Source organism: Nelumbo lutea, chromosome 3, assembly GCF_056320005.1.
Source record: "Nelumbo lutea isolate HS-2025 chromosome 3, American lotus-T2T, whole genome shotgun sequence".
Taxonomy (NCBI): Eukaryota; Viridiplantae; Streptophyta; class Magnoliopsida; order Proteales; family Nelumbonaceae; genus Nelumbo; species Nelumbo lutea.
In genome coordinates, this window is record NC_142686.1 from 11,931,533 (window position 1) to 11,956,754 (window position 25,222).

General features: G+C 36.6%; 2 protein-coding genes and 1 pseudogene across 51 annotated transcripts in view; all 3 read left to right on the forward strand.

The window, feature by feature from the left end:
• Positions 1-12,126, forward strand: part of LOC148862962 (zinc ion binding protein) — a 29,474-nt gene extending 17,348 nt beyond the window's left edge. For 22 of the 50 annotated variants that reach the window (XM_088978031.1, XM_088978042.1, XM_088978039.1 and 19 more), the window contains 7 exons: positions 839-990; positions 6,261-6,360; positions 8,276-8,492; positions 10,442-10,787; positions 11,483-11,558; positions 11,685-11,731; positions 11,845-12,126. In XM_088978031.1, coding sequence (XP_088834157.1) covers positions 899-990; positions 6,261-6,360; positions 8,276-8,492; positions 10,442-10,787; positions 11,483-11,558; positions 11,685-11,731; positions 11,845-12,025 — 1,059 coding nt within the window. In that variant the 5' untranslated portion in view covers positions 839-898 and the 3' untranslated portion in view covers positions 12,026-12,126. Of the gene's footprint in view, positions 1-838; positions 991-6,260; positions 6,361-7,389; positions 7,680-8,275; positions 8,493-10,441; positions 10,788-11,482; positions 11,559-11,684; positions 11,732-11,844 lie in introns of those variants that run through there. The other 28 variants (XM_088978067.1, XM_088978071.1, XM_088978069.1 and 25 more) reach the window with 8 other exon arrangements.
• Positions 12,127-15,209: 3,083 nt separating this feature from the next.
• On the forward strand, positions 15,210-16,139 carry LOC148862963 (metalloendoproteinase 2-MMP-like). The gene has a single exon (XM_088975458.1). It carries the CDS (start codon positions 15,210-15,212, stop codon positions 16,137-16,139), a length of 930 nt encoding a protein of 309 aa, XP_088831584.1.
• A 3,387-nt stretch (positions 16,140-19,526) lies between these two features.
• On the forward strand, positions 19,527-20,441 carry LOC148862964 (metalloendoproteinase 1-like; annotated as a pseudogene).
• Positions 20,442-25,222: the final 4,781 nt, after the last annotated feature.

Sequence of the window (25,222 nt, forward strand, 5' to 3'; positions counted from 1 at the left end):
TAAATCGCTGGCTGAAGGATTAGAGCACTGTAGAGAGTTCTTGTAGTATGGAAATATTTTATAAAATTAGTGTATATTCAGCTATAAATATTGTAGAGAACACTGATGTGGGCCCCACTGCAGTGGTCCCCGCTGTGTTCGTAGGACAGCAGTATTTGTTTCAGTTATAGTAGTGTCAGTTTGAGTCAGTTTGCTAATTCAGCTGTTATTTATTTCAGTTTTATTTACTTTCTTTATTATGTAAGTACCAAGGGCAGATGTGTCCTTTCATCATGTACTAAACATAAACCTATAAATATTAAGAGAGTGGCGGCGGTAGATCTGTTAGAATCTGTCCCTCATTTCAGCAACTTGTGTTCTCTTGCTTCTCTTCTATTCTCTCCCTTTTCTCTCATCTTTTCTGTTTTACAAACCTAAAACCTTTTAGGATTCAAGACTGATTACAGTCTTGATCTTCTACTAATATTGATAAAAGTCCTGCTTTACTGTAGTGTATCTATTGAATCAGCATAATAGCAACAATTGAGAAAGAACAAAAGTAGTTGAACACTCAGAGGTCTGTCCAAAGACACTGTTTTTGGAACGTTACTTTCTAAAACTCACAAAACTAAGTTGTTATTGGGTTGCATGCTCTGTTTGTTTACCCAAACAGTTCACAAAGGAAAAATACTTCTTATGACTGTTATATGCTTGTTTCTTAGATTTTCTCCAAAGGAGAGTTAAAATGTGGGAAACCATCTCACACTTTTTTCTCTCTCTTCCTACTGGTGGTTGTGGTTTTTGCATCTTGATTCAGTGTTGTTTATTCTTTTGACCAAAGAATTCTATTTTTTGTCAGACTAGTTAGGTTGGATTCATCTGTTTGCATTTGCCTTGGAATTTGTTTCTTGTATTATCAATGGATGCTCAAGCAAAGAAGGCCTTATTTCGTGCTAAATTGAAAGAATCTTCTCAGAAGCGGGACAAACGCATAGATTCTCCCCTTGTAAGGTGAACCTCTCTTTAATAATGCCTGGGTTCTCCCCTTGTTAGGTGAACTTCTATTATTATTATTATTACTATTACTTTTTTAAATCCCAATAATAGATGGATATGCTCGTAATTGAACGTATTCTCTCTGATCTTTGTTTTTAGTTTTTCTTTATCTTGGTTTTATTGATACTACCTAGGTCCAGCACATGTGAGGTACATTTTGGCATAGTGGTTAGCTGATTACAATATAGATGGAATTATAATTAGCTGGTGATAGTAGCAAATGAATACCAAACTCATCTTGTGTAGCACCTAAAACATATCAGGAATGACCAAAGAGAAATGCAAGTTGTGAAGGCAGGTTCAAATCAGTTATTGTACATGAGGCCATATAAGAAGCTTAATACAATAATTCAAATATATTCATTCTTGTGAAGGAACCTCCACGGAGGATCCTCTTTAAGAAACCTGCACTCTTTGAGGAAGCACTACTATTGGATTTGACATATTTTTTAGATTGGGAACATTAGAAGCTTAGAACATGATTTCTTAGTGCCTGAAATGGTCAGCTTCCAACTCCTCTTTCTCAACTAACTCAACCTTATCAGATCTCTGATTGGACTACTTGTAGACTCGAAATCTCTGCCACTCCTCTACCACTGTCTTGCCTCCCAAACAAAAATCGTCCTATCAGACCTGACAATGAGCCTCTCCAGCATTAAACCTGCAAAATTTTCTTTTCTTAAACCACTGTATATTTGTTTCTAGTTCCTGCTTCAAAAAGCATTCCTCATTCACCAAAAGATCTTGGGAACATAGACCAATCAATGAGTCGATGACTTTTAACTCCCTTAGCCTTACCCAAACTACTTTCTTGCTCCACCTCTGAGGTATCATCAACTTTAGTTTTCAATGCCTTGGTGGCATTCATTAACTTGTCTGGCTCAAGTTCATAACCAATCTTCTGATTGAGAGCTCAATGTATGGGTAAGATGTTTAATTCCACACTTCAGCCTCACTTGAAACCTTATTTCCATCATTGTCAACAAATGGATAAAGCAAAGCAAAGCTAAATCTGAACCATTGTCTTTCTGAGAAACCAGTACCAAAGGAGACCCAGTCGGTCTCTTGCCAACCTTTCCTTCAGTTTGATGTTTTATTTAAATCTATTGGCAAAAAAAAAAAAAACTGTTTTGATCTCTGATTGCTTCACTGATTTCAACCTGACATATCACCCCTGTGCAAACCTTGCTGCAAACTGTACACTTTATGCCAAGCAATCACCTGTACCTGAACATTCCTCTATGTCAATGGGCTGGTTTTGGGTTGGGCCCCATCCAAATCAAAATCAATTTGTATGGATTGGACGGACTAATAAGACATATTGAATTGGATCTGTCCAGGCTTAATGGTCAAAAGTATTTATTGGATTGGATTGGCCCTTGTCCCGTCCGTAATGGATTTATATTGGTTGGGTCAGATTGAATCAATATCCAGTCCCTTGAACAGTCTAAATTAAAATCAATTTGAACAGTTTGAACAGTCCAGACATTGAACTGGACTGGTCCAAAATGGTCCAGCGTATTTCTTTCGGAAAGCTCTTGGGTCTCTGCTTCGAAGGGGATTCAAGCTTCTCAGTTGGGGGCTAGGCTGAATTCTAGGAACCTATGACATCTGTAATCTTGTTCTGTTTGGGCTGTGTCCCCTACTAAGGTGTTTTCCTGGGGGGGTCCCTTTGTACTAGTATTTTATATCAATAAAATTTATCTTGCCTTTTCTCGAAAAAAAAAGGTCCAGAGTATTCATTGGATTGGATTGGACCCAGTCCATCTGTAATGGGCTCATATTTGGACTGGATAGGATTGGACCAAATCCGGTCCAATTGACACCCCTACCTCTCGGTGTCACTCAGTACCTGAGAATTACATGAACTTTTGCCTGCAGCAAAATAATTTATAAAACTTGACAATTTCTTGGACAAGAAATGTGCCTCATTAATCCCACATGGTCTATTTTCTCATGAAAGTAATATTATAGTTTAGCTTATCTAGATCACTGGCTTGGATTGTGTAGGCTGTACTTCAAAATATAGGCCTCCAATTCAGCAAGTTAACTTACAGAAGCTAGTAGTGTATGAAAATTTCATTCAGTTCTAACTTCTAAATTAAACATGATCAACCGGGAAGTTATGAATATATATAAGGAACCAATTAAAATCGAGATTCAAAAGTATTGATACTATACACCCGTATTGGGCGTATTGTTTTGTATCTTTGGGTATGTGATACACCTGTTTACAGGTGTTTTCCTATTCCAGCCAAAGTGGCTGATAGGCTAGAGTTGCAGAGAAATTTCTTGTGGTGTGGCAAGGGAGGTGGACAGAAAATCCATCAAGTGAACTGGGGGACTGTTTGTAATCCTATTTCAGCAGGTGGCTTGGGTGTGAGAAATTTGAAGAAGATGAATACAGCTTTGCTAGGGAGGTGGTTCTGGCTATTTAATGCTCAGCCTCTTAGTTTATGGAGGCGGTTAGTTGAGGAGAAATTTGGCTTGAGCAGTAATGGTTGGGACCCAGGTAATGATATCTCTTTGGTTGGTTTCTCAGTTTGGTAAGGAATAGGGAAAACTTTCTCAAGTTTCATCCGGGGGATTAAGTTAAAGGTTGGGGATGGAAGATGGACTTGGTTCTGGCTTGACCTCTGGTGCAGTAATGGTGCTTTGATGGATGAATTTCCTTCCCTATTTTTGCTAGCACATAACAGAGATGCTCTGGTTGCAGATCAGATAGATTGGGTCGGAAATGAGGGAGTTTGGAGCTCAACTTTCAGGCGGCAACTCAATGACTGGTAGATTTCTGATCTGGTAACCACTCCAACCTCCCCTTGCTCAAAAACCTTCTTGGACTTGGCAGGATGAAAGAATTTGGAGAAGGTCCAAAGAGGGTAAAGTTTCTGTCAAACCCCTCTATGAGAATCTTGTAGACTTACCCACTCTGGATTTTCCTTGGAAGGAGGTTTGAGTTTTACATATTCCTTCCAAGATAAACTTCTTCATGTGGGCAGCTGTGAATGGCAAGTGCCTATCAAAGGTTCAGCTAGCAAGAAGGGGAATGTCTCTGAACTCTTTGGAGTGTGTAATTTGTGGTCATCTTTTCCTGCACTGCCATGCAGCCAGTCTTTTGTTCAACCATATCTGTAGGTTGCTGAATGTAAGTTGGTGTCAGCCAAGGTGTTTGTTTGAGCTCTTGCAGTCCTGGAAGCTGTCGGGGTTAAACCAAAAAGGGAAGCTGTTGTGGAGCACAGTCCCCCATGTTATATGTTGGGGGCTGTGGAAGGAGATGAGTAGAAGGATTTTTGAAAGGGTGAGTTGTGGCTTGTCAGTCGCAGATCTCTTCAGAAGAATTCCCCATGGTCAATTTTTTGATAACAGCATCCTATTCGGCTAGTCAGGTTGATTAGTATCATTTAACCTGCTTTCGAGCACTTTTTGGGTCTGAGAAGATTTTTTAGGGTCTTTTGTTGAATCTGATGTATAGTTCCTGGCTGTACATGTTGAGCATACTATGTTTACAGTGTAGTATTAATACAAATCATTACTTTACTTTCTCTCTCTCTCTCTCTCAAAAAAAGAATAATATATATAAAAATAAACATAAAACCTTAATTCGGAAAATAACTACAAAAAAAGGTGCATGGTTTAAAGTACCAATATGCTTCTGCCGATACACAAAGGTGTACTTTGAACCATGATTAAAATTACTTGCTGAAATCCATTGCTCCGTGAGGATAGTGTTTAGTTAGAATCAGGGTTCAAATTATTGATATGATATGCCCAATATGGGGTGTATTGTATTGGTTTCGAAGGCCACTGACACACTTAACACTGATAGTTTGGGGGTTTTGAAACTTTCAGATGATAGTAGTCTTCATCAGCCTCTCTCTCAATTATCAGGCTGAAAAAAATAAACATAATATCATGTGTATCGACCAATTGATACATACCATACCCAGTTTTTTGGTATCGTGTGTCAATATTTTGAACCTTGGTTAGAATAATTTTTGTACATTCTAAATTAAGATTTCTTGACAATCAACCAGAAAACAAGTTTGTAAATGATTGCCCAAATAAAATGGAGGAAAGCATATGCCTGTTCATATGATACTGTATATACTACTGCTTAGCATGCAAATATTAACCTCATTTTCAACAACTCTTCATGTGTCGTTGGAGAACAAACACTCCTGCTCCCTAGTAGATATTGATTTGCACAGTGCCTTGTAGGGCATTTCCACATTATCTGGCCCTTGAGAACAAAAGGGCACTAGAGCCATCTCCATGGAATGCTGTTTAGTTTTTTAAGAAGAGAATATTCACTAACAAATAGAGAGTAAAAAAAAAGTATTTCCAGATTAATGATGCAAAAATACGATTTATAAACAAGTGATTCACTGTTTTTCCATCCGCTGTTTTCTTAAGGTGACATCATCTAGATTGGCCCTTACATTCTGATATTGTTTATGCCATATGGGTTTAGCTTTGAAGTGTTGAAATGCCTAATGTAAAACCTTTGAAATGAAAATGCAAACACAATATGTATTTAGTTTCAACAATATCTAGCATTGAAAAAAAATTATCAAGAAAAGGAAAAAAAAAAGAAAATCCAGCATGAGATGTAACTTGTAAGTTTGCTGGAATTTTAAATATTCTAGGTGTTTCTGTCACGCTTTCAATGTCTGCCCTTCACTGATGTTGGAGAACCAAAGAATGTCCACGGATTATTATGACTGAAGAAGTTTTCATAGGATTATAATTTAAAGAGGAAAATTTGAATAATCATTCTATTATGGAAATGTAATAACCATCTATTTGGTGTGCATAGATATGCATAGATCTGCACAATTGAAAAATAGAAATATGATGAATGATTCATAAATTTGTACTAGATTTATGGGGTAAAGGAATTTTTGTTCAGAAGTCTGAAAGTGGAAAGGAGTTTTGCATTACCAGTGACAACATTGTCATAATCTGATAAAGTGATAATCATGGTGTAAATGTAAATGTAACTATAATGTATCTTATGATTCCCAGGAATCTATATGAGTCAAATAAGTTAGATGAATTCATGCATACGAGGGGCTTTGTTTTTAAATAAAATATTCTAGCTCAATCTAGACATTTTGGTGGTAAATCCGTAATGGTAAAGAAGGCTGACTATCCATGCATTAATTGAGAAGTATAATCCTTCAAGTTCTGATTTACTCTACTCCCCCACCCCCCACCAATTGCAGGTACAATGAACATGACCAACCTGTCTGCAGGGTTTGTGATGTCACTTTGAAGTCTGAATCCCTCTGGCCTGCACACCAAGCTTCCCGTAAACATCATGAGGTTATACTTCGCTGAATAATTGTAATCATGGAATATTCCAACTGTGGGGCTTCCAGATGGTTTATATTTGCTTAGCATTTTGTCCCGAAATACTTGCTTTTGAGAGAACGATATGTATATGTGAAACTTCTTTTAGCCAAACAGCTTAGATTGAAGTTCTCCTATTGTCCTTTACAAGTGTCACATCATCATTTCCAATTACAACCTTCACTTTTGTGTTTTATGTCACATTGCTATCTTATATCACTATTCCTCTATATGATGGAACAGTAACAATATGTACAACTCTGAGAGAAGACTTTTAAGGCTTCTTGGAACATGATATTGGAAAGGAGATTAGGAGAATCTTAACAAATACATTGTTTATGAGCAGAACTTGTTGCATCTTACTATCTTAGTTTCATTTGTTAATATTTAGAGTGATAGTTTCCCGTGTTAGAATGGCTTAAGGGATTTAAGTGTTATTAATGTTGTCAATTGATGAACGAACTAATAAGAAGCATGTAGGAATTGTTTGTGTTGTGTACCACTTGTAAGTCTTCTAAATTCATTAAAGATTTTATTTTGGGCATTGGAATGACTACATTATGCTTTGGAAGTAACCATGCCTATGCCAACAATATATACCTAAGAGGATTTTCACATGCTTCGTTTATGCAACAAATATCTTATTGTGGAACATCTAGAGAAGTTTAAATCCTAACTTTGCTATCCCCAACAAATAAATAAATAAAACTCCAGTTTTAAATGCATGACACAGGGGCAATGACTAAACGATCATGTGGACAAAATCTAGAGAGAAATCCAAAAAATTAGCTTTCAGGTCATCAGGCATTTTGTTTAGCCTATGAAAGTTTCATGAAGGCCTGGATGAATGAGTATTGCCTTGTTTAGAAATTATTGAACCAGATTGTGACTCTTGAATAATTTGTATAGGCTTTAGAGTAATGGGATGGACTGGATATGGACCTAACCTTTGGCTTTTTATTTTGTTTTTGCTTTTTTTTGTGTTTTTTTTTCGGCACTAAGTGGCCACTCTCAGTGTCAAACCCAAATTCCGTGCTTGTCAGTGTGGTAATGCAAGTACAATATACAACTGCCACTCAGAAGAAAGGAGTAGGATACCCAGATCTGCAGAGAAAAATAAGAAGGAATGCACGTATGACTCCCGGAATATCTTCTGATTCAGCTTCTAGTACAACAGAGCCTGGTCATTCCACTCTGGATGTCCACTCTGATTTTCAACAGTAAAAAGGAATACAGCAATGGACCTTGGATACTTCTATTATTGGACAAGATGTTCACTTTCAATGCCAAAGGTCTGCCTCCCTAATCAGTTGTCTCATTCTCCAGGAGCCATTGGGGCCATCTCTCATCCTTATATCTAGTGATTATCTGCATTACCCCCTACCTCCATAAACTCAAATCCCAAGGAAAATATCAATCTGAGGATGAATTTTGCTGATGTAGAAACCACTGAACCAGGTTATGATTCTCTGGATGACCTATGCTGGCTTAAGAGGATTTTTTTCTTCTTTTTCCTTATTCACTGATTCTCAATGCATTCTAGTGGATCTAAAACTCTTGCTCTTTTTTCAAGCTTAGCTTTCAATAGAATCTTTTGAGAGTTTTCTTGGCACATAGGAATGTTATTTTATTTGTTTATTTATTTTTGAAATTATGTAAGTAAATGTCTATCTTCTGTCTCACAGAAAGATATCAGTAAATTCTTTTTATGTCCTCTTAGTCCTTGATAACAAAATTCCTATATTTTATACATAAAGTCACTTTACCATGAAATGGTTTGTTTATTTTGTAAAAGACAACAAGTAGTAGAATCCACAATCAGTGATAATGTTTTTTCATGAGTGGTATGTGTAACTAAGTATGTTGATGAAAGTATGCTTATATTCAGGCAATTAATAATATCAAGGCTGCTGCAGCTGGGAGATCTCAAATTTCTGATGGAAAATTTCAGCCTCATGAAGAATCTAGCAAACTTAAAGCTGAGTCATCTATGGAGTTGCATAAACCTAAATCTGAGCCCCAAAAAGAGTTGCATAAACCTCAGTCATCATCAGCTTTACCAGAAGGATTTTTTGATAATCCCGAGGCAAAGAAGCCAAAAACTGGTGAGTATGTATTATTGATCTCATTTTGTTTGTTTATTTGTTTGTACCTTGTTGCATCAGGTGGTTAAGTTGAATTTTGGGCATGAGGATTGAATTTAGAGTTCTGGCTAGAGAGACCAAAAATCTGGGAAGAAACCTGAAGTGCTCATTTAAGTGGGTCCCAAGATCAGCTAACTCCCTAGTTGACAGTTTAGCTCAAGCTGAGGTGAACTGTCAGGGGTGTTATTGGGGAATGCCTGAACCAGGGGTCCATTTGTAATCAGTGATTAAAGTATCGGTATTGGGTATCATATTGGATACGCTAGGGAAATACATAAAACTTCCATAAATACATTAAGATACTAAGTTTAAGACTAAAATAGTATATAAACACAATTTTAATGGTATATATGAAGAAATATATTACAATTAATATACTAGGATGCATAGATATCATAAAATTTTATTTATAATGCATCAATCAGGAGTCCAAGACACTAAATATATGCACCTATGAATTTTAATTATTATATAAATTGTTTTTAATTTTAATATTAACAAACAATAAATAAATATTAAATTCTCAAATGCAAATTAAAATATCAATTAATAATTTATAAAAATATAATGTTTACTTAAAGTATATCAAATTTGTTAAAATTTCTAAGAAACATGTGATATGCAAATTCATAATTTTAATTACTAAAGTAATTATTCCATTATTAATATTTTTATTTCTATAAATTATATGAAATAAAAAATCATTTTTTGAAATAAATGTAGATTAATGGATTTGATAGATTCAATTTAATATTATATTTTTTAATATTTTGAAAACAATATTTTTATTTTTTGTAAATAATAAATATGTTGTTATTACTTATTAATGTAAATTAAAATATTAATTAATAATTTGTAAAATGTATAAAATTTTAAGATGCATATCAAGTGCAAATTTATAAATTTTAATTATTAAAATAATTATTCTGTTATTAATATTTTGTTTGTATAAATTTATTGATATTGAAAATTAGCTTTTTATATAAATATGGATTTGATGGATTATTTGTTCTATTAGTTTATAAAATACTATTTTACATGTGTTTTTTTGTTAAATATAAACATGTATTAGTAAAATTTATGTTGTTTCATTTATTATTACATAATGAAATGTGGTTCGGTGGTTTAAAATCGTGCCGAAAGATTGACATGCTTTAGGTGACTTGAGTTCGAGTCACCTTATTGCATTTTTGTTGATAAAAGATATGCTGCGTATCGCATGTATTGGCCCGTTTCGGTGCATATTGGCCCGATACACATTTATATCGGTTGGATACGGACGACTTATGGGATACATTTCTATTCGTAGCGTATCCCGTACCACTACTAACCGATACCGATATGATTTGCCCCGTATCAGATGTATCATAATCCTTGTTTGTAATCTTGTTGTATTATCCATTTCCGTGTGATCAGCTTGATGCTGCCTTTGTACTTCCCCATCTGTTTATTTTGGACAGATGTGGGTTTATCTTTCTTTTATTAATAGATGGTGCTCTCTTCCATTTTTCTATCATTTCTTATAATCTTATAAAACCAATGCTTTTATATATGAATAAAAGAGATACACAAAGTTGCACAAATTATTGTGGGATCACGATTATGAAAAGTTCCATGCTATTTTGAAGAGCAAAGCACCTATTATTCTGCTAGGAACAGAACAGGCATTTATGTAAGCTTCAGGTTAATACATATCAATTGATTGCCTGCAAATGCATATTTGTTATTTAGATTATCTTTATCTGTGATTCTGTTTTAGTTTTTTTTTTCTTTTTTCATATTTGTTTGTTTACCAAGTTGATAAGTAATTTTTTAATGTTTGTTATCTTCAGAAGTGGACTTAAATCTATCTGACAAAGTCACCAAGATATTGAACTGATGAGTAATGTAACTTACTGGCATATTTCTAGGATCAGATTTTGGAAGCAAGGTTAATTCTGGTGCTCCGCAAACTTCTGTCAAGTTGGTAGGTTCTGGTTCTCTTAATGAATATGGGAAACCAGCTAGTTCTTCTCTAACTCATCATGTTGAGCCTTCTGACTTTAAAAGCAAGATAGATGGACTATCTAATGTTCATATAGTAGATGCAAAGGGTCGAAGTGAAATTAAATCCTCCAGCCAGCTCACCTATGCATCGACAAATCTGGGTGGTACAGAACTGAAGCAAGCCAAGGGAGCTCTTCCAGAAGGTTTTTTTGATAATAAGGATGCTGATCTACGTGCACGTGGCATTGAGCCTGTAAAAGTTGACATCAAGTAAGTTCCTTTGTCTTTATTTTCTGTGCATATTGCCTGTGTTGTATGTTGCTGTTTTGGGTAATCTCAGCCAGGAGCAAGGTTTAGCTGAATGCTTTAGCTGTTCAGCGGGCTGTGGAACCAATGATAGCCCATGAATTTATTACTGGCGTGGAACCTTGGCAGCCTGCTGAACAGCTAAAGCGTTCAGCTAATCTGAATTGCTCGCAAGGTTTAGCTGAACGCTTTAGCTGTTCAGCAGGCTGTGGAACCAATGATGAGGTTCCACGCCAGTATTTAAATACATGGGGCCCACATTTTTTACAGTGGGGCCCATGAATTTATTACAAGCATGGGACCTCATCATTGGTTCCACAGCCCGCTGAACGGCTAAAGCATTGAGCTAATCCGAATTCCTCAGCCACTGGCTATTAATACTTTGTGTTAGGAGATTTCTTATCTAAATGCTCATCTAAAATGGGTTGTTTTCCAAATAAAATATAGATGGATCCATGGTCAGGAATTTGCATTTGGGTGGGTTTTCCATTATTGCTGTCTCACACTGCAGATTTCTGTTGTCTCAATACTGGGTGAAAAACTGAAAACCACCTGTATCTGTCATGCACCATTACCTGTTTGTACTCCTTGACATTAAAACTGAAACTATGCCCTATTCGTTTAAGAACAATCATAAAACTATGCTAAAACTTCTTCAGGGATGAGTACAAGGAATTTGAAAAGGTCATCCAAGGGGATTTGCAGGAAGTAGATAACCGTTTGGAGGAAGAAGAGGTGAGTTTCAATTCATCCTGATCAAAAGTTTTACCGGTCTGGAGAATAATGATATCTTCCATTTTTTAGTTAAGACATTCTAATGTGATAACCTTTTACTGAACTAATTTGGTATTGGAAATGCAGTTTGATGCAGCTGAAGTGATAGAAGGAGCTGAGTCTTTGGAGCAAAAGTGAGTTCTGGACCCAAAAGTTATAAATGTCTTGTTCTTGCCTCCTCTTTGGGCCATTCAGTATTTGTTTATCCTTGTATCGGTTTCCTCAAGTTTTCTCTTCTTTGTTGTAGGTCTTATTGGGAAAGAGTGGAGATGTTAAGGAAGAAGCAGATGGAACTAAAGGCTGCTATGCTTGCCAGAAAGGAAGTTCCTGTAACGACAAACAAGGAGCCCAGCAACGAAGAATCATTTAGTGACGAAGATGACAATGATGATGATTTTGCAGTAGATTGGAGAGCTAAACATATTTAGTCACGTAAAAGCAATCTACATATAGCCTTTGTGATGTAATATTTCTTGATGGGACAATATTAATTAAGAATTTCGTAATTCATACAAGTCTTTTGGTTTTATATTTTGAACTGCTGTTTTCATCTCATCGGGGAAATCTTGTGATGCGTTACACACAGTCCAAACCTGTATCTCATGAGCACTTAGTCACTCACAATTTAGTGACACTTTGATTTTCCCCTCGCGTTATGTATTTACCAGCGGAATACATTTTCTGGATGCTAGAGGTAAGGTTTATAGTATAGATATGTATCGGCTTGATATGTATTGTATTGGGAGCTTTCGGATACGTCCCTACAGGGTGTATCGGGGTTTTGATCAATTCAGGGGGTGGGTGGACTTTAAATCGGCCCTTCTGAATCAGATTTAAAAAAACTAAAAAAAAAAAGAAAACAAAAAGCTATGGATATTGCCCGATATGCCTTTATTGGCGTATTGGACGTATTGATATTTTGAACCTTGATTAGGGTGGTGAGTTAATAAGCTATTGGGCTTCCAAATCATGGTCTGATATTATACATATATTTTGGGCTAATTTTGCTAGCTCTAGCAAGATTTTGTAATTCAAACCTGGCCCTGAAGTCGGCAATGATTTTATATTACCAACGTTTTGAGACCTGGACCTAGGATTCACATGGCCCATGGGATTGGTTGCTCCAGCTTTCCCAGTCCGTTTGGAACTTTGGAATACTCAATTTCGCTCAATATTGTGAGCTCATGTGAAAAATAAAATAAAACGATATACTTAGGGGGTGTTGGACAATATGATTGGTTTTATTTTTGAAAGCATAAACAATTGCCACGTCATTTATTGCAGTTTTCGTTTTGAAAAACGAAAGCAATCATGTGGTCGAACACTTAATTTGGGTTTGGTGCGGCGATATATCTTAGCTTAATTAATTGGTCTGCTGGCAAAATCGCCTGATGGGGGCCATTAATTTTTGAGGAGGGTTGCAAGTCCCAGCCAGATTGATCTTTGAGGTGGTTGGCTCAACCTACCAATCCATTTAAAGTTTGGATCTGCTCTGTTCACAGAGCACTTCTCACACTGTCCTCACGGCATGTCACAGTTGTACATCAGGAACATTTTCCATTTTTGTATGTAAATATTTATAAGAAATGCTCTCAATACATGGTGGGATGTGATTGTGAGGTTGGTATGAGGAGCAAATTCCAAGTCTTAAGTTGATCCAGTAGGTGATTTAACTGTTCCCCAACTTGCTAAATAAATGGGTGGGTTGGTGGATTTGGTATGAAAAATTCATTTGGAATGGTTTTTGCAGTGATAAAACAGAACCATTTATGGAAGCTACTTACAATAGCTTCACCAAAAGTCAATTTTTTGGGCTCATGTAAGGCAATTTTTAGCTGCCAGGATTTCACAACTTGGGTTTTTTCGCTCACACAACTTTAAAAGCAGCTGCATGAAAGCCCTCCCGAAGGAGTACAAATTACCACCCCTAAGTTTTAAAGAAATCATTAAACTAAATAATGCTTTTTCCCTATTGGAAGATAAAATACTATGAGATTAAGTAGTACAAATATATAGTACATCTACTAGTATCCGTTTGGGAAGGTTCATCGCCTGGTTTTCCGCTTTCAAGCAACCTACTGGCGAATGACAACGGTAGAACTAGAGGTGGTGGTTGTTCGGCTGACTGGCCGACGTTACCTCAAGCTTCTCTTTGTATTTAAACCCTTTTCTGAACATTAATTAAGAAAAAGTTAACTACTTGTATATCCTTTATATATCCTTCTTAATATATATTATTCCTTTAATCACCTCAATTTTATTCCTTTTACGCCATTAGCAGCTTTCTTTCATCACAAAACATCCTCTGCTTACCAACTGTTGTTAAGCAGTTAAGAGCTTATGCTTTGAGCCATACCATAGGGTGGGACTCATGAAAAGACACATGACATTAGGGTTGTTAATGGTCGGATCTGGATCGGGATCGGGACAGGGTGGTCTCAGTCCTGAACCGTTTACTAGTCGAGACAAAACCGCATACTTAGAATCTTGGGTCCACACTCAATTATACTGAAACAATAGCTATTTATTTAAATAATAACTTAAAATTTAAAAATTTGATAATATTGATGTTATAGTAAAATACTAAATGTCAATCAATTAAATATTTTTAATTAATATTATCTTATATATTATTCATCAAATTTATCATTTTAAACATAAAATATGATAAAAATTATAAAAACTTAAGAAAATCTTATAAATTTAATAATATTTGGTTCCAAGTCCAAATCTATATTGAGGCTAGAATCGACGCAATTATTAATGGGACAAAATCATGGAACCAAAGGCAACATAATATTATAATATTATTGGTTCAGTTCAGTTCGGGCAGTCGGATAGAACCGACCCATTAGCATATCCATAATTAATGTATGTGTACTATATGCATAATGCTCGCAATTGATTTGAGCTATTATCAGTGACAGTCAGTCCAACCCATTCGAGATCAAATTGGAGTTAAAAGCTGAATTTCAGGAATGTTAGCTTGTCATTCCTTGCCCGTATTTTAGATGTCTTTATAATCTGTCGCATCTCGCTTGCCTAAATTCTCAAGCATTGTTGAAGACTTGAAGCAAGCATGCATCAATATCCAAAACCCTATTTTTTTTTTCTTCTCTTTTCCGGATTTTCAAAGTCTTTGTTGCAAATCCTCGAATAAACAATGGGAAAAGCTTGTACTGACTAACAATTAATATCCCTTGACGAGAATGTATGTTCTTCCTCTCTTTCTTGTTTGGTTTTTTAATTTCCTGTCATCACTAATCTGAATCGTACAAAACTTAGGCTATTGAGTTGACCTCAGCAATGTCTATGGTGTTGACTTTGATCAATACGTATTGGCTAGGGGATGCCTCCATCCATTGGTTGATTAGAGGTATCTCATCATGGCAACCGAACTTGAGAGAGGACTTTGTTGTTCTATGACTGCTGATGAGATGAGACTTTGATTTTTCCACGATTCCTTCTAATGTCTTCTTTAATACGAAAAAGAAAAAAAAAAAAAAATTGAATAAGCGTTTTCTGTTCTGTGCTGTGGGATATTGTGTATCTATCAATCTATATATAAATAATAGAGTACTAGAAGGGTGAAGAACCAACATCCTTGATCGAATGCAACAACTAATTAATTACCAGCAAATGGGTCACAGATTGTCTCTTGTCTTGGCACTCATTCTCCTCCTCCTTCCACTCCTCTCTCATGGCAAAGATGACAGGCCACGACCCTTCGAGTTCCTCCGGCATTTAGAGGGTTGTCGCAAGGGAGAAACTGTAAAAGGTCTCAACGAGCTTAAACGGTATCTGGAGAGATTTGGGTACCTGAACAACCACAAGGACGATGACGATTTCGATGATTTGTTGGAGTTGGCCATCAAGACTTATCAACTCAATTACAACCTAAACGTCACAGGGAGCCTAGACCCCGAGACCTTGAAACAAATGAGCTTGCCTAGATGTGGAGCCCCCGACATCACGAATGGCACAACGTCAATGCGATCGGGCAAGGAGAAGAAGCACCCTCATGAACGCAAAACCCTCCACACTGTTTCCCGTTATTCCTTCTTCTCCGGCATCCCAAGGTGGCCACCTTCGAAGACCCTTCTCACCTACGCATTTCTTCCTGGAACCCCGGTGAGTTCCATGAGACCTGTGTGTGATAGAGATTTCCAGAGGTGGGCAGCTGTGAGTCGTTTCAGGTTTCAAGAGACTCAGGATTATCTTACAGCCGATATTAAGATCAGCTTTGAGAGAGGTGACCACGGAGACAAATATCCATTTGATGGGCCTGGTGGCGTTCTTGCTCATGCTTATGCACCCACAGATGGAAGGTTTCATTACGACAAAGATGAGAAATGGTATATTGGTGCGAGCTTGGATGGGTATGATGTGGAATCCGTGGCCATGCACGAGATTGGGCACTTGCTTGGACTCGGGCACAGCTCCGTTGGGAACGCCATCATGTACCCCAGCCTTCTTATGGGAACCCAGAAGCTGAAGCTGGACCAGGATGACATCGACGGAATAAGATCCTTGTACGCTTGAGGATTATATTTTATTTAATAGCAGCTCAAGCTCCAGCTCTTTGTGATTTAGATGATTTATTAGAAGAATTAGTCTGTTCTGTTTGTTAATTTGCAGTGTGAATGAAATAAGATGAAATTAATAATATGTAAAATAAAGTAAAATGCAGATGGATCGAGAAAATTTAATAATTTGTGCTCCCATACATTCATAATATTGCAAATGTAATTAAACTGCATTACAAGCGGGAATGGAGCCAAAAGTAGTCGAACTCCACACTTATATTTTGAATCAAAGTTTTTATTTCACAAGCATCACGCGTGGCAAATTCATTCAATTCCACTTCAAACGTAGTCATTATTTTGTCGATCTGGATACATTACATCGATAGGCTTATTCGCAGCAAGAGCTAGCACCCCTCCTACGTACGTACCAATATTCAACGGTACAAGGATTTTATTCCGACGTACGATGTCATCCAGGTGCAGGTTCAGTTTCTGAGTTCCGATAGGAGGAGCGGTGGGATACATGATAGCATTCTTAACGGAGCTGTGCCCAAGTCCAACCAAGTTCCCAATCTCAGCTCATGCATGGCTAATTGGCTATAGTTTCCTCATGCATGTCCAGATCAGTACTGACGTGTTGATTGATTACACGTAGCTCTTATTATATTGCCTATTTAATTAAACTCTTGTATGGAATACCAAAAAAAGGAGAGCAAATCAGCCCCCACCAGATTGCCCTCCACAAAGTACCACAGCACATTTAAGCCGTGTATTGGGAATATCTTTCCATGATGATATCAGAAATAATGATGCCATCAACTGAAGATGTTCATATAACATGGCGGAGATATGCTGTAGGACGTTTTGGGGGACAATCTGGTGGGGGGCTGATTTGACCTCCTAGGGCTTAGCTGCAACGTGGGGCGGGTTAACCCGAACCTACCTGAAAAAGTTGGTTGGATTAGGTAGGGTTGAAGTTTGGTTTAGGGCATTGGGGTGAAAAAGTATGAACCTGAGTTATTCAGAACTCGGATTGGATTAGGGTTGAGGCCTTAACCAATTCAAACTGTTGTGTACATCTATCTATTTAATTGTGTGCATGTATGCTAACAAATTTAAGATGGCATCAAAGAAATTAAAAAACAATGTTAAGTTTTGATAAAATTTTTCTAAAGCATAATAACTATATCCTTTTATATATAAATAGAAAAAAATTATGCTGCCAAGGAGACATGATACTGAAAGAACTTTGACCGACTATGAATTTTGATAAACATATCACCTTGATCGGTTACCACTTTTATGACAAATAGTTCCGACAAAAAAAAATTAAAAAAGTTAAAAATAATTAAAATAAAAGTGGTAAAAAACCGCTGAACGGGCCGACAATTTAACCACCCAAGTCAACATGTTATTGATTGATTCAACGACTTTTTGGCTAGGGACTGGGTTTGGGGTAAAATAGAATCAATTGCCTAAACGGTTTCCGGACCAAACAATCCAACTGTCTAGGTCAAACGGTGGTTCAAAGAGCCATGTACTAGGGTGCTACCGAGCAATATAGAACTTGTAAGGCCATATACATGTGATATGGAGTATTTATTATATTTTATTATAATTCCAATTTTACCCCTCATGGTTGAAAATACCATTCTTCTTCCTCAACCCAAAAAATTCCGTTGTGTGTGCGAGTTTCTTGAAAAAAATAATAAGTGTATTGAACATAAAGTATCTATCTCTTGGAGTAAAAAATTATTCTTGGAAGGTTAGGTTTTCAATATTGATAATTTTTGCTTGAAACCTTTTGTAATTTTTCGAGAATTGTTTTTCCATAATTAATTATTGGTAATTTACATTGATTTTGGTAATTATTAAGTTGGATTGTTTGGGAATTTTAACTATATTTGGAATTTTTTTGTGGAATTTTAATTTTTTAGAGTTATTAACTTTGAAATCATTGGTAATTTGGGAAAATATTAAATCAGATTTTTTTAATAATTTCCATAGTTAATTATTGGTATTTTAAATTGGTTTTGGTAATTATTAATAATTTCCATAATTATTGCTAATATATATTTGTTTTCTGTAAGTATCATGAAATTTTAATTTAGTGATTTTCATAAAGTAATTTTCATGTTTTTGGTAATTTAATTTAGTGAAAGTTAATTTTAATGAAACCATTAAAATCAATGGTTTTGGGGTAATTTAATAAATTGTTGAAACGTCCCCTAAAGTTTTTGACACTATTTTCAAAACCGGACCAGACCGAAAAAATCGTGAATCGGTCACCTCCGTTCCTCCAAAACTGCTTTTTCCCCCAAAACCATTGATTTTGGTCAATAAACCATTGAACCGGCCAATTAACTGTTCGAACGGTTTTGACCATTTTCCAATTTTTTAAAATTTTATTTTTTATTTTTTGTCGGAATGGGCCAAGCCGTTTGGGTTGAACGACTGGACCATTCGAACCAGTAACTGGACCCCTGACCGGTTTGTTTTTAAAAACCATGGTTTTTGACACAGTTGCAAGTAAATCCTCTATATTAGGATCCTCTAACAAAAAGTACAAAAATGTCAAAAGTGTCCATGTAATTATTATTGAGGCTAGTTTATACAGAGGAAACAATACAAACTTTGTAAACAAAAAGATGTTGCAATTTCATCTTTGAGCTATTGATATAAATGGCAAATTTAGAAAAAAATATTAATTTAAGGAAAGAGATTGAAAGAATTTAGGCTAAAAATTCATATAATTATAGAATTTGGAAAATAAGAATTTTGGTCAAAAGTAATGGCATGATATTTTGGACATTTTCATGAGATTCTGAAAAAGAGGTCTACTTAGTACTTACAATTATATCAAAAAGTTCTTTCAGGGGAGGCTTAACGATTTACTATAAATTATGTTAGTGTACGTAGATTCATTATACTTCAGGTCTTCGATAAATATTTGCACATATTACTATCAGAAATTATTATAAATAAATTAATTAGTAGACTTGAATTTGAGATTTGCATCTTAAATTTGCACATATTACTATTAACAGTAATTACAATTAATTAATTAATTAGTATACTTGGACTTGAGATTTACACCTTTAAGATTTAGCATGGATTTACCTTCAAGGCTTCAACCTGAGCCAACTGACCCGGATTTCATGTCTCATGTTTCCGTAGGGCCCTCCAAATAATCATAGAAAAGGAAACATTCTGGGCCTCTGGCATGAGGAGAGAGGAGAGACGAGAGAGGGAGCACAGCTACACATGCGTAGATTATGGTTATTAATATATTTGGTCTGAAAATCTTTAATTTCTTCCCTAAATAGAAAGCTTACGTTGACTATATAAGAAGACAATCAAGTAGAACGAAACCAAATATACGTGAACGAACCAGATCCAAGTAATGGCAGCTACACAGTATTCTCTCTTGGCAGTCTTCGTCCTCCTCGTCTTCTCTCTCCTCTCTCAGTCTCATGGTCATGGCGAAGCTGACAGACCAGAAGCCTTTCAGTTCCTGCGTCAGTCAGAAGGATGCCACAAGGGAGATAGAGTAAAAGGTCTCAACCAAGTTAAGCGCTATCTCCAGAGATTCGGCTACCTCGATCACCATAACGACGACGACGATTTCGACCATCACTTGGAGTCGGCCATCAAGACATACCAGCTGAACTACAATCTGAAAGAAACGGGGAGCCTGGACGTGGAGACGGTGAAACAAATGATGCTGCCTCGATGCGGGGTCCCCGACATCATAAAAGGCGAGACATGGATGCGATCAGGCAAGGAGAAGAAGAAGAAGCGTCTTCTTGGTGTTAGTGGACGCAAGACCACCCTCGGCTTCTCTTCTCATTATACCTTCTTCAACAATACTCCTACCCCGAAGTGGCCACCTTATAAGATGCATCTCAAATACGTGCTTGATTCTACTGTTCCAGTTGACGATTTATTAATGCATCCACTTTGTTATGTGGCATTCGCCAGGTGGACAGCGGTAAGCAATTTCACGTTCGAAGAGATTCAAGACCTGTCCAGTGCCAACATTTGATTTTCATTCTTCAAAGGTGATCACGGCGATGGTAATCCGTTTGATGGACCAGGAGGGGTTCTTGCTCATGCCTATGCACCCATTGATGGAAGAGTGCATTTCGATTCGGAGGAGCGATGGACAACTGGTATCCGCGCCGATTGGATTGACGCGGCATCCGTGGCGATGCATGAAATCGGTCACTTGCTTGGGCTTGGGCACAGCTCTGAGCACGGTGCTGTTATGTTTTGATGGTTGATAATGATAGTAACAGCAAATACTGTAAAAAAATAAGATAGAGAGAAAAAAAATAACAGAGTAGAACTTGGTTGAACGAGAGAAAGGTTTTGTAATATTCTGATTTTTCTCTCTTATGTATCGAACCAGTACAGAGGTCTATTTATACTAGATGAAGTCGGTTGAAGGTGAACCGACTTACATTGGACTTGGGCTGACATTAATTACCTTGGGAGAAGAATCGACAGACCTTGGGAATTAACTAGATTTGGAAGATGCAACGAGTTACATGGAATGAAACAAAAACATTGAAAATAGATTATCTTTACTGATCTTCGAGAAAGTTCATTTAACGACTTCTGAAAATGTGTACCAACATTTAATACTCCTCCTTGGTGCACATTTCAACAACTCCAATCATGTCTCGTAACAATTCGAACTTGCCTTTTGGTAGAGCCTTTGTGATATGTCAGCTAACTGTTCTTTAGTTTTGCAATGTTTGAGCTCTATTTTTTTGTTTCCTTTTGCTTCTCTGATAAAGTGATACTTGATGCCAATATGTTTGATTCTGTTGTGAAATATGAGATTCTTTGCCATTGCAATAACAGATTTTATATCGCAGTAGATTTCAGTAGCACCATCTTGTGGTTCTCCCATGTCATCAAATATTCTTTTGAGCCATATAGCTTGGCTCGTTGTTATTGCTGCTGCAATATATTCTGCTTCAGCTGATGATTTTGCTTGTTTCTTTGAAGTCCAAGAAAATATCCATGATCCAAGTGTGAAAGCATAACCAGATGTGCTTTTCATGTCATCAACCGAACCTGCCCAGTCACTGTCGGTGTAGCCAATGAGCTTAGAGTCATGTGTGACTCTGTACCAAATTCCATAGCTCTTTGTACCTTGCAAATACCTTAGTATTCCTTTAGCTGCTCCATGGTGGACTTGGCTTGGATTCTACATGAATCTTGATAGTAGACTAACTACATATATGATGTCTGGTCTTGTAGCAGTTAAATAGAGAAGACTTCCAATCATACTTCGAAATTGTGATTCATTTGCCTTAGGTGAGCCATCTTCCTTTTTGTATGCTTTAGTGTTGTCTAATGGAGTGGAGACCGTTTTACACCCCTCCATTTTGAATTTCTTCAAAAGAGTTTTTGTATACTTCTTTTGTGAGATGAATGTCCCTTCTTCTTCTTGAGATATTTCAATTCCAAGAAAGTAGTGCATTAGGCCTAAGTCAGTCATCTCAAAAGTCTTCATCATGTCTTCTTTAAATTTCTTGACCATCTTCTCATTATTTCCAGTATAAATGAGATCATCAACATATAAAGAAACAATGAGAGTGTCATTTGTACCTTGAGTCTTGATGTAGAGTGTTGGCTCACTATAGCTCATCCTGAATCCTTGCTCCAAGAAGTAATTGTCGATTCTGCTGTACCAAGCTCGTGGAGCTTGTTTTAAGCCATATAATGCCTTCTTTAATCTGAGAACTTTGTCTTCTTGTTCTTGCACCACGAACCCTTGAGGTTGTTCCACATAGATTTCCTCCTTAAGATAGCCATTGAGGAATGCGGATTTCACATCAAGTTGAAAAGTTTTCCATTTCTTCTGTGCAGCAAGTGCTATCAATGCCTTGATTGTGTCAAGGCGAGCAACTGGAGCAAATGTTTCATTGTAGTCGATACCGTATTGTTGTGAGTATCCTTTGACAACTAGCCTTGCTTTAAGCTTCTGGATTGAGCCATCTGAGTTAAACTTTGTCTTGTAGACCCACTTAACTCCAATAGTGTCTTTGTCTTGTGGACGATCCACAAGTTCCCAAGTCTCATTTTTTTCAATCATTTTTATCTCTTCATTCATAGCTTTTCTCCATTTTTCTTCCTTAAAGCTTCTTCAAAGCTTTTTGGTTCTATGATCATCAAGTTGCATGTCTCATATATTTCTGTTAAGGATTTAGTGCGCCTTGGTGGTGAGTCCGGAGTAGACTGTGAAGCTTGTTCCGGTTCTGATTGTGTTGGCGAACTGATTTGATTACGATCTTCTTCAATTCTTTGACTTGGTAATAGATGCAAGTTGATAGTCTTTCTTTCAACTTTTTTTGTCTCCCAATTGTATGCAACATCTTCGTCAAAGCTTATGTCTCGACTGATTATGAGTTTTTCTTTCCTCAAGCTATAGACTCGATAGCCTTTTGATTGAATGCTATAGCCTAAGAAAATTCCTTTCTCAGTCTTCTCATCCAGTTTGCCTCTTTTCTCTTGTGGGACATGTGTGTAGCATATGCATCCGAGAACTCTGAGATGCTTTGCTGATGGTTTTTGCCCACTCCAAGCTTCAATTGGTGTCCTATCTTGCACAGCTTTAGTAGGACATCTGTTGAGCAGATAGACAGTAGTGCTTACTGCCTCTGCCCAGAAAATTTTTGGAAGACCTTTTTCCATGAGCATGGCTCTTGCAGTCTCCATAACAGTTCTGTTTTTTCTTTCGGATACTCCATTCTGTTCTGGAGTGTACCCGACTGTAAGTTGATGCTCCATGCCTTCATCTTCATAGAACTTGTTGAATTCATTAGAGGTATATTCTTTGCCTCTGTCACTTCTTATGGTCTTGATGTTGTGACCACTTTGCTTCTCAACACGGGCTTTGAATTTTTTAAAAATATCAAAAACCTGCGATTTTTCTCGCAAAAAATAAACCCATGTCATTCTAGTATAATCATCAATGAAGAGGATGAAATACCTGTTTTGATTATTTGATGGAGTACACATTAGACCACAAACATCTGTATGAATTAACTCCAATGGTGCTTTGGCTCTCCAAGCTTTGCCGGATGGGAAGGGTTGTTGATGTTGTTTTCCGAGCATACACCCTTCACAGACATTGTTGAACTCCTTGATGACTGGTAGGTCACGCATCATGTTCTTCTGCTGAAGAATCCTTAATCCATGGAAATTATAGTGTCTGAATCTTCTATGCCATAGCCACGACTCGTCCACTTATACTTGCATTGCGATATAACTTGCATCTTTCAATTGAATGGGAAAGCACCTGTTTTCTATCATTTTTGTTTTTGCAATTTCAAGGGATTTGTCTTGCTTATCATAGATTGTGCAAGAGCTTCCCTCAAAACGTAGAGAGTAGCCTTTTTCTATCATTTGGCCCACACTAAGTAGATTTTGATCAATGTTAGGGACCAAAAGTACATCATTTATGTTTTTCTTGCCTTGTTTAGTGTCAACAACAATGGTGCCTTTGCCTGTTGCTTCCATGAAGTCGCCATTACCAATTTTGACTTTTGTCTTGATTTTATCAAGAATATGGAAGATGCTTTCATTTTTAGTCATATGATTACTATACCCACTGTCAAGGTACCAAGTATCATTTTTTTTTCTTCTATTGCAGAATGACAAGCATAAAAGAGATTATTTTCTTCATCTTTTTTTTTTTTTTTAAAATTAGCTCGATGGGTTTTCTTGAATCTACAAACTTTTTCAACATGGCCAAATTTTTTACAATTTTGGCACTGTGGTTTTCCTTTAAACCAGCAATCTTTCTCTAAGTGATTTCTCTTCTTGCAAATACCACTTGAAGAAAACTTGTCATTATTTTCTTTTGGTTTTCCTTGTGACTTTCTTCCATCAACTTTTGGTTTATGAGACTGCAGATTAACTTTAGACTGAAAGGCAGATTCAACCGAATTTTCATTCTGCCTATCACGCCTATTTTCATGTTTCGAGAGAGCCCATCAATTATGTTGGTGATAGTGTTTCTAGATCCTTTGTTTCTTCTATCACCGAAACTATTTGATCATATCTCTCTATGCAAGAGATTAGAAATTTTTCGACTATTTTCTTGTTAGAAATAGTCTCCCCATAGGCTCTCATTTGATTTACTATTCATTTTATTCTAGAATAGTAATCTTTTGTAGTCTCATTATCCTTCATCTTAAGATTTTCAAAATCCCTTCTAAACTTCTGCAATTTAACAGTGCGTACTTTGACAGATCTTTGGAACTCCTCTTGCAGTGTATCCATGCTTCTTTTGCAGTTGATGTGCCTGTGATTCGAGGAAATATCTCCTCAGCCATTGCTTGCTGTAAGCAGATATTGCTTGACAATCCTTTTGTTGATTTTCTTCATAGATCTTCTTTTGACTTGCTGAAAGACTAGAGGTGTCTTCAACAATGCAAAATCCTTCCTCAATGATTCTCCATAAACTTTGTGACAAAAAATAAATGTTTATTTTGATAGACCAGAAGTCATAGTTTTCTCCATTGAAGATTGGAAGAGAAAGGGTGGAACGATTAAATTCTGCACACATTGTTTAGAAGAACTCACGCCCAAGAGATTTGATCGAACGTGCTCTGATACCACTGATGGTTGATAATGATAGTAACAGCAAATACTGTAAAAAAATAAGATAGAGAAAAAAAAAACATAGTAGGATTTGGTTGAACGAGAGAAATGTTTTATAGTATTCTGATTTTTCTCTCTTATGTATTGAACCAATATAGAGTCTATTTATACTAGATGAAGTCGGTTGAAGGTGAACCGACTTACATTAGACTTGGGCTGACATTAATTACCTTGGGAGAAAAATTGACAGACCTTGAGAATTAACTAGATTTGGAAGATGCAACGAATTACATTGAAATGAAACAAAAACATTGAAAATAGATTATCTTTACTGATAACTTCTGAAAATGTGTACCAACAATTAATATGTTTCCCTACATTGATGTGGGATCTCAAAAGGTGAATTTGCACCCAGACGACATACAAGGAATACAATCTCTTTACGGTATTCATTGATTACCAGTACCACTTCACTTC